The sequence below is a fragment of the Hyperolius riggenbachi genome, chromosome 5, assembly GCF_040937935.1.
Source record: "Hyperolius riggenbachi isolate aHypRig1 chromosome 5, aHypRig1.pri, whole genome shotgun sequence".
Lineage (NCBI taxonomy): Eukaryota > Metazoa > Chordata > Amphibia > Anura > Hyperoliidae > Hyperolius > Hyperolius riggenbachi.
In genome coordinates, this window is record NC_090650.1 from 222253578 (window position 1) to 222263953 (window position 10376).

General features: G+C 44.2%; 1 protein-coding gene across 1 annotated transcript in view; it reads right to left on the bottom strand.

Moving 5' to 3' along the window:
- The window catches only part of BAG1 (BAG cochaperone 1), a 37336-nt gene extending 31392 nt beyond the window's left edge, over positions 1–5944 (bottom strand). Inside the window, exon 1 of the mRNA XM_068234581.1 lies at positions 5839–5944. Within this exon, the coding sequence (XP_068090682.1) occupies positions 5839–5878 (40 nt within the window). The 5' untranslated portion in view covers positions 5879–5944. The remainder of the gene's footprint in view (positions 1–5838) is intronic.
- Positions 5945–10376: the final 4432 nt, after the last annotated feature.

A 10376-nucleotide genomic window follows, 5' to 3' on the forward strand; every position in this document is an offset into this window, starting at 1 on the left:
TTCTCTACCCTAAACACCCACTAATTACCCATCAATCACCCCCTGTCACTGCTACCTATCAGATTAGACCCCTATCTGCCCCTAGGGCACTCAATCACCCGCCCACGCCCTCAGAATGCCCTCAGACCCCAGCCCTGATCACCTCGCCAGTGCATTGCTTGCATCTATTCCCCCCTCTAATCACACCTTGAGACACCCATCAATCACCTCCTGTCACCCCCTAGCACACCTACCCATCAGATCAGGCCCCAATTTGCCCCGTGTGGGCTCCTGATCACTCGGCCAAACCCTCAGATCCCCCTCAGACCCCCATCCGATCACCTCCCCAGTGCATTGATTGCATCTATTTTCCCCTCTAACCACCCCCTGAGACACCCATCAATCACCTCCTGTCACCCCCCTAGCACTCCTATCCATCAGATCAGGCCCAATACAACCTGTCATCTAAAAGGCCACCCTGCTTATGACCGGTTCCACAAAATTCACCCCCTCATAGACCACCTGTCATCAAAATTTGCAGATGCTTATACCCCTGAACAGTCATTTTGAGACATTTGGTTTCCAGACTACTCACGGTTTTGGGCCTGTAAAATGCCAGGGCGGTATAGGAACCCCACAAGTGACCCGATTTTAGAAAAAAAAGACACCCCAAGGTATTCTGTTAGGTGTATGACGAGTTCATAGAAGATTTTATTTTTTGTCAAAAGTTAGCGGAAATTAATTTTTATTGTTTTTTTTTCACAAAGTGTCATTTTTCACTAACTTGTGACAAAAAATAAAATCTTCTATGAACTCGCCATACACCTAACGGAATACCTTGGGGTGTCTTCTTTCTAAAATGGGGTCACTTGTGGGGTTCCTATACTGCCCTGGCATTTTAGGGGCCCTAAACCGCGAGGAGTAGTCTAGAAAACAAATGCTTCAAAATGATCTGTGAATAGGACGTTGGGCCCCTTAGCGCACCTAGGCTGCAAAAAAGTGTCACACATGTGGTACCGCCGTACTCAGGAAAAGTAGTATAATGTGTTTTGGGGTGTATTTTTACACATACCCATGCTGGGTGGGAGAAATTTCTATGTAAATGGACAATTGTGTGTAAAAAAATCAAACAATTGTCATTTACAGAGAGATTTCTCCCACTTAGCATGGGTATGTGTAAAAATACACCCCAAAACGCATTATACTACTTCTCCTGAGTACGGCAGTACCACATGTGTGGCACTTTTTTACACCCTAAGTACGCTAAGGGGCCCAAAGTCCAATGAGTACCTTTAGGATTTCACAGGTCATTTTGCGACATTTGGTTTCAAGACTACTCCTCACGGTTTAGGGCCAGGGCAGTATAGGAACCCCACTAATGACCCCATTCTAGAAAGAAGACACCCAAAGGTATTCCGTACGGAGTATGGTGAGTTCATAGAAGATTTTATTTTTTGTCACAGGTTAGCGGAAAATGACACTTTGTGAAAAAAAAAATATTAAAATCGATTTCCGCTAACTTGTGACAAAAAAATAAAAACTTCTATGAACTCGCCATACTACTAACGGAATACCTTGGGGTGTCTTCTTTCTAAAATGGGGTCATTAGTGGGGTTCCTATACTGCCCTGGCATTTTAGGGGCCCTAAACCGTGAGGAGTAGTCTTGATCCATCAGATCAGGCCCAATACAACCTGTCATGTAAGAGGCCACCCTGCTTATGACCGGTTCCACAAAATTCGCCCCCTCAGACCACCTGCTATCAAAATTTGCAGATGCTTATACCCCTGAACAGTCATTTTGAGACATTTGGTTTCCAGACTACTCACGGTTTTGGGCCCCTAAAATGCCAGGGCAGTATAGGAACCCCACAAATGACCCCATTTTAGACAGAAGACACCCCAAGGTATTCAGTGTGGAGTATGGTGAGTTCATAGAAGAATTTTTTGTTAGCGGAAAATGACACTTTGTGAAAAAACCAATTAAAATCAATTTCCGCTTACTTGTGACAAAAAATTAAATCTTCTATGAACTCACCATACTCCTAACGGAATACCTTGGGGTGTCTTCTTTCTAAAATGGGGTCATTTGTGGGTTCCTATACTGCCCTGGCATTTTAGGGGCCCTAAACCGCGAGGAGTAGTCTTGAAACAAAAATGACCTGTGAAATCCTAAAGGTACTCATTGGACTTTGGGCCCCTTAGTGCAGTTAGGGTGCAAAAAAGTGCCACACATGTGGTATCGCCGTACTCGGGAGAAGTAGTATAATGTGTTTTGGGGTGTATTTTTACACATACCCATGCTGGGTGGGAGAAATACCTCTGTAAATGACAATCTTTTGATTTTTTTACACACAATTGTCCATTTACAGAGGTATTTCTCCCACCCAGCATGGGTATGTGTAAAAATACACCCCAAAACACATTGTACTACTTCTCCCAAGTATGGCGATACCACATGTGTGGCACTTTTTTGCACCCTAACTGCGCTAAAGGGCCCAAAGTCCAATGAGTACCTTTAGGATTTCACAGGTAATTTTGAGAAATTTCGTTTCAAGACTACTCCTCGCGGTTTAGGGCCCCTAAAATGCCAGGGCAGTATAGGAACCCCACAAATGACCCCATTTTAGAAAGAAGACACCCCAAGGTATTCCGTTAGTAGTATGGCGAGTTCATAGAAGATTTTATTTTTTGTCACAAGTTAGCGGAAATTGATTTTAATTGTGTTTTTTCACAAAGTGTCATTTTCCGCTAACTTTTGACAAAAAATAAAATCTTCTATGAACTCACCATACTCCTAACGGAATACCTTGGGGTGTCTTCTTTCTAAAATAGGGTCATTTGTGGGGTTCCTATACTGCCCTGGCATTTTAGGGGCCCTAAACCGTGAGGAGTAGTCTTGAAACGAAATTTCTCAAAATGACCTGTGAAATCCTAAAGGTACTCATTGGACTTTAGGCCCTTTAGCGCAGTTAGGGTGCAAAAAAGTGCCACACATGTGGTATCGCCGTACTCAGGAGAAGTAGTATAATGTGTTTTGTGGTGTATTTTTACACATACCCATGCTGAGTGGGAGAAAGATCTCTGTAAATGGACAATTGTGTGTAAAAAAAATTAACAAATTGTCATTTACAGAGATATTTCTCCCACCCAGCATGGGTATGTGTAAAAATACACCCCAAAACACATTATACTACTTCTCCTGAGTACGGCAATACCACATGTGTGGCACTTTTTTGCAGCCTAACTGCGCTAAGGGGTCCAAAGTCCAATGAGCACCTTTAGGCTTTACAGGGGTGCTTACAATTTAGCACCCCCCAAAATGTCAGGACAGTAAACACACCCCACAAATGACCCCATTTTGGAAAGTAGACCCTTCAAGGTATTCAGAGAGGGGCATGGTGAGTCCGTGGCAGATTTCATTTTTTTTGTCGCAAGTTAGAAGAAATGGAAACTTTTTTTTTTTTTTTTTTTTCCTCACAAAGTGTCATTTTCTGCTTACTTGTGACAAAAAATAATATCTTCTATGAACTCACTATGCCTCTCAGTGAATACTTTGGGATGTCTTCTTTCCAAAATGGGGTCATTTGGGGGGTATTTATACTATCCTGGAATTCTAGCCCCTCATGAAACATGACAGGGGGTCAGAAAAGTCATAGATGCTTGAAAATGGGAAAATTCACTTTTTGCACCATAGTTTGTAAACGCTATAACTTTTACCCAAACCAATAAATATACACTGAATGGGGTTTTTTTTTATCAAAAACATGTTTGTCCACATTTTTCGCGCTGCATGTATACAGAAATTTTACTTTATTTGAAAAATGTCAGCACAGAAAGTTAAAAAAATCATTTTTTTTGCCAAAATTCATGTCTTTTTTGATGAATATAATAAAAAGTAAAAATCGCAGGAGCAATCAAATAGCACCAAAAGAAAGCTTTATTAGTGACAAGAAAAGGAGCCAAAATTCATTTAGGTGCTAGGTTGTATGAGCGAGCAATAAACCGTGAAAGCTGCAGTGGTCTGAATGGAAAAAAAGTGGCCGGTCCTTAAGGGGTAGAAAGCCCTAGGTACTCAAGTGGTTAAAAATACGGGGACTGCTTTGTTGAAGCAGCACAAGTCATTAATTTTGATTGGTTTACTTCATTTTTGTGGACTAAGCACAGCTGTTACTGTATGTATAAATTATTTATTTTTCTGAGAAATAGAACATTTTATCATATTTTCTATTTTAATTACAGTTTAAATTCATTAGGAGTCGGTGCATTTTTTCCAGACTCCGACTCCAGGCACCCAAAATTGCCCCGACTCCACAGCCCTGGTAGGTGCATTGCTGACAGACATGCTGGAGGAGTATGTAGGTGCATTGCTGACACATGCTGGAGGGGTATGTAGGTGCATTGCTGACAGACATGCTGGAGGGGTATGTAGGTGCATTGCTGACAGACATGCTGGAAGGGTATGTGGGTGCATTGCAAACAGACATGCTGGAGGGGTATGTGGGTGCATTGCTGACAGACAAGCTGGAGGGGTATGTGGGTGCATTGCGAACAGACATGCTGGAGGGGTATGTGGGTGCATTGCTGACAGACAAGCTGGAGGGGTATGTGGGTGCATTGCGAACAGACATGCTGGAGGCGTATGTGGGTGCATTGCTGACAGACATGCTGGAGGGGTATGTGGGTGCATTGCTGACAGACATGCAGGAGGGGTATGTGGGTGCATTGCGAACAGACATGCTGGAGGGGTATGTGGGTGCATTGCTGACAGGCATGCTGGAGGGGTATGTGGGTGCATTGCTGACAGGTATGCTGGAGGGGAATGTAGGTGCATTGCTGACAGGGATGCTGGAGGGGTATGTGGGTGCATTGCTGACTGGAATGCTGGAGGGGTATGTGGGTGCATTGCTGACTGGAATGCTGGAGGGGTATGTGGGTGCATTGCTGACTGGAATGCTGGAGGAGTATGTGGGTGCATTGCTGACTGGAATGCTGGAGGGGTATGTGGGTGCATTGCTGACTGGAATGCTGGAGGGGTATGTGGGTGCATTGCTGACTGGAATGCTGGAGGGGTGTGTGGGTGCATTGCTGACAGACATGCTCTAGGGGTATGTGGGTGCATTGCTGACAGACATGCTGGAGGGGTATGTGGGTGCACGGCTGACTGGAATGCTGGAGGGGTATGTGGGTGCATTGCTGACAGACATGCTGGAGGGGCATGTGGGTGCATTGCTGACTGGAATGCTGGAGGGGTATGTGGGTGCATTGCTGACAAACATGCTGGAGGGGTATGTGGGTGCATTGTTGACAGACATGCTGGAGGGGTATGTGGGTGCATTGCTGACAGACATGCTGGAGGGGTATGTGGGTGCATTGCTGACTGGAATGCTGGAGGGGTATGTGGGTGCATTGCTGACTGGAATGCTGGAGGGGTATGTGGGTGCATTGCTAACTGGAATGCTGGAGGGGTATGTGGGTGCATTGCTGACTGGAATGCTGGAGGGGTATGTGGGTGCATTGCTGACTGGAGTGCTGGAGGGGTATGTGGGTGCATTGCTGACTGGAGTGCTGGAGGGGGTATGTGGGTGCATTGCTGACAGACATGCTAGAGGGGCATGTGGGTGCATTGCTGACTGGAATTCTGGAGGGGCATGTGGGTGCATTGCTGACTGGAATGCTGGAGGGATATGCTGACAGGGATACTGGAGGGGCATGTGGATGCATTGCTGATTAGATGTTCTGGTAATGCAGCCACATAGTACAGTAAAGTAGGTGCTGCTGGAGGGGTAGGTGGCTGCATTCAGTGCTGCTCCAGAGAACGCCAAATGATAAGATATGACTGATATGAGGAAACACATTACCATGAGTGAGCGTGATAACCAATCCGCTATTGGAGCCCATCACTTCTGGGGTAAGCAGGAAGACGCCTGGATGCGAAATATTACGCTGGATACGTACTTCCGGTGCCAGACCAGGACGTCATTTCCTGGCAGAGTTTATGTGGTTTGCTGGCAGCTATGGTAGCGCATTGCATACGTGCTCACTGCTCAGGAGAATGAGAGTTACTGCTGTATACACTCCAGACTGATATACTGGGGAAGCCTTACATAATGATTGTACTCTCCAATGCTTCCTGCTACTGTTTCTCAGTCACCCTTTTCTCATGTGTACATCAAGGCAGGGCTGGCTCTCAAGGATAGGGAAGAATGTGGACGTGACATAAAAGCGCCATAATAAATGCAGCTGCCTGTCTCGAGCAAGGATTCCAGAAAACTTCATGTGCTCAAAGCAGTGGCACGGGAGATAGTTCAATTGCAGACAATGAAGAAAGTGAAGCCTGGCACTGAGGTTTATTGCAGATTCAGTGAAGTGCAAGTGCCAGCAGTAGCATGGATCAATAGTGTTGTCCGGATCATGAACGATCCGAATCTATTTTATGAGTCGATCATCCGAATCATCAAAATGAACGATTCGGATCGCAAAAGGGGCGGGGCCAGGAGCGACACGCCCCCTCTCAGCGGGCAGCGGGGTCCTGGAAGCAGGGATCGCTCTGTTGGATGGGAGGCAGCCTTGCAGGGAGACAGGTAGATGAGAGAGAGGGGACATGGGTGCCACTGCCAGATATGTGTAGAGCACACATACTGGCTGCAATGTGCTGCTCATTATAGGCTGTCTGTTCCGTAGTTGTGCACAGTGAACACATTGGAAGCTTTTGGCTCAGCACAGCTCAGTAACTTTGCAGGCACTGTGATTGAAAGGCAATATAATCCTCCTGCACTCGGCACTAAACAGCTGCACTTATCTTCTGGGAATGCTTTCTTTCACTGTGCGACCTTTTCTTTCAAAGTGTACAGATGAACATATAGGTGAAATATATGTAAAGCATATGACTTCAGCATGTGGGTATTACGTGCAAACATTTCTGCTCTCTGCTCGTCCCTCCTCCCTTCTCTGTCCACTCCCTGCCCTCTGTCCATCTTCTCCCCTTCTCTGTCTGTCCACCCCCCTCTCCTTCTCCTGTGCACAGACCTGTCCTGCTGTTCATTTCACCCCCGAATGCTTCCGGTAGTAAAATGATCCGAGATTCGGATCAAAGATCCGGATCTCTTCAATGATCCGATTCGAATCATCCGGATCATTGAAAAGATCCGAACTTCCCATCTCTATGGATCAATGCATGAATTCAACTCTGCACGTTTATAGAGGAGGTGCTTATGGTTACATATGTGTTGGGGCTAGAGTGATGAAAGATATTGCAGCCCATTACATTTTGCAACTTGCCGTATTGCGCATGTGCGCTATATGGACAGTGTATAACTGCACACATGCGTCGCGTCACACTTGTTTCTACACTTTTCAGAAAACTGAAAGACAAATGTGACCTCTACCTTACAACAGCTAATGTAATTTATAGAGAAAACTGACAAATTGCGCAAGATGTCAGTTTTTTTTCTGCATGCGAAATCTGCATTAAAGTGTGACCTAGCTCATTGATTAACATGAGTTCTCAGTTGAAGTCAGTTTTTCTGTGCAGAAAACGTGTACGAAAGCCGGTAAGTATGACCCCTGCCTCAGGAATCTCGCCTGTAATTATTTGCAACCATGATTCCCTCCAGAGGTTTTTTTTAGTTGCCCACCAGGGTGATGGGGGGTTTGTCATTAGTTGACCACCAAGGGCCTATTATTAGTTACCTTCGGGAGGGGGGGGGGGGGGGGGTTAGTTGCCAGCAGAGGAGGGTTCTCTGTGACAATAGGGTTAGGTTGGGTTGCATCTTCTCATCTTCTCATAATAATATTTTATTGGATTGCACTTTCTGATACTAATACCCATCGATTATTGCAACCCACTGCAAAATCTTGTAAAGTTGCTAAAAATGTTACCACACCGGGCTTGCGGGTGCATGGCCCTACCACCGTTTCATGGAGGTAATCCTAGCCAAGTTCACCTCAGAAGAAGATGAGATTACCTCCGCAAAACTGAATCTGCAATAACTTCACAGTGCCAGCCTTAAAGAGACTCCGTAACAAAAATTGCATCCTGTTTTTTATCATCCTTCAAGTTCCAAAAGCTATTCTAATGTGTTCTGGCTTACTGCAGCACTTTGTACTATCACAGTCTCTGTAATAAATCAACTTATCTCTCTCTTGTCAGGCCTGTGTCTGGAAGGCTGCCAAGTTCTTCAGTGTTGTGGTTCTGCTATGAACTCCCCCTTCCAGGCCCCTCTATGCACACTGCCTGTGTGTTATTTAGATTAGAGCAGCTTCTCTCTTATCTTTTACAAGCTGGATAAATCGTCCTCTGAGCTGGCTGGGCTTTCACATAGTGAGGAATTACAGACAAGGGCAAAGCTGTTTGCAGGAAGAAAAGAGCAGCCTGAAACTTCAGTGCATGAGAGATGCAGGGGGAAAGAAACACACAAATGATCTCTTGAGATTCAAAAGGAAGGCTGTATACAGTCTGCTTGTGTATGGATGTATTTTCTATGTGTGGACATACTGTACATCAACCTACTTCCTGTTTTGGTGGCCATTTTGTTTGTTTATAAACAAACTTTTTACAACTGTTTTTAACCACTTTTAATGCGGCGAGGAGTGGCGAAATTGTGACAGAGGGTAATAGGAGATGTCCCCTAACGCACTGGTATGTTTACTTTTGTGTGATTTTAACACTACAGATTCTCTTTAACATTCTCCATTGTCTGCCCTTTTCAAGTGTGATGTACAGATTTGTTTAAAGGGAACCTAAACTGTGAGGGATATAGATGTTTCCATTTAAACAATACCAGTTTCCTGCTGATCTTTGTCTGCAGTAGTGGCTGAATCACAGACTTGAAACAAGAGTGCAGCTAATCCAGTCTGACTTCAGTCAGAGCACCTGATCTGCATGCTTGTAGAGGGGCTGTGGCTGAAAGTATTAGAGACACAGGATCAGCAGGAGAGTCAGGCAACTGGTATTATTTTAAAAGGAAAAATCCATATCCTTCTCAGTTTAGGTTCCCTTTAACTTACTAAAGAGTGTTTTTGCTAGGTCAAAACTTCACTATAGGAGGGTTTCCCCTTCTGTACCAGAGCAATTTTCACCTTTCAGCGCTGTGAAAAGTAGTTAGAAAGTTAGAGGTAAATTTGAATGAAGTCGTTAGCCTATAACTTTATTACTACTTTTCATAGCAAAAGGACCTATATCTGGGGGGGGGGGGGGGGGGAGGGTTCGCTACCAATTAGGTTTTCTTTGTGTGGTACATTCTGCTATGTATTTTATTTTAAATGCATTTTAACTGAAAAAAATCATTATTTCTCAGTTTTTGGCCATTATATTTTTAAAATAATACATGCTACTGTAATTAAAACCCACACATTTTATTTGCCCATTTGTCCCGGTTATTAAAACATTTAAAATATTTTCCTAGAACAATGCATGGCGACAACAATTTATTTAGAAATAAAGGTGCATTTTATTTTTCAATTCTGCATACATCACTTCTTACAAGCCCAAAATTTCATAAATAGCATTAATATACCCTTTTGACATACATATTTAAAAAAATTCAGTCCCTAAGGTAGGGAGGTAAGGGGTTCATTTTAAAGTGAACCCGTGGTGAGACTTATATGGAGGCTGCCATATTTATTTCCTTTTACGCAATACCAGTTGCCTGGCTGTCCAGCTGATCCTCTGCCTCTAATACTTTTAGCCATAGACCAGGCATGGGCAAACTTGGCCCTCCAGCTGTTACGGAACTACAAGTCACACAATGCATTTGCCTTTCTGAGTCATGACTGTGGCTGTCAGACTCCTGCAATGCAATGTGAGACTTGTAGTTCCATAACAGCTGGAGGGCCAAGTTTGCCCATGCCTGCCATAGACCCTACTTTTAGCCATAGACCCTGAACAATCTCAGATTGGGTGTTTCTTAACATATTGTCAGAACTGACAAGATTAGCTGCATGCTTGTTATGTTTTTCAGACACTACTGCAGCCAAATAGACCAGCAGGGCTGCCAGGCAACTGATATTGTTTAAAAGGAAACCAATATGGCATCCTCCAGATCACTCTCACCTTGAGTTCACTTTAAATGTAATGGTGGGTCTTTTTATTAAAAATATGAATGTAGGTGTAATTTTACTATTTGGCCACAAGATGTCCTCACACATTATTTCCTATGAGTGGTACCATAAGTATGCTAAACAGGAAGTAATTTAATTGGTATGCTTGCTACTCCCTTGCAAAGTCTGCTGTACAATCTGTGACTCCAATCGTTATCTGCACGATTTAATTGGTATGCTTGCTACTCCCTTGCAAAGTCTGCTGTACAATCTGTGACTCCAATCGTTATCTGCACGATTTAATTGGTATGCTTGCTACTCCCTTGCAAAGTCTGCTGTACAATCTGTGACTCCAATC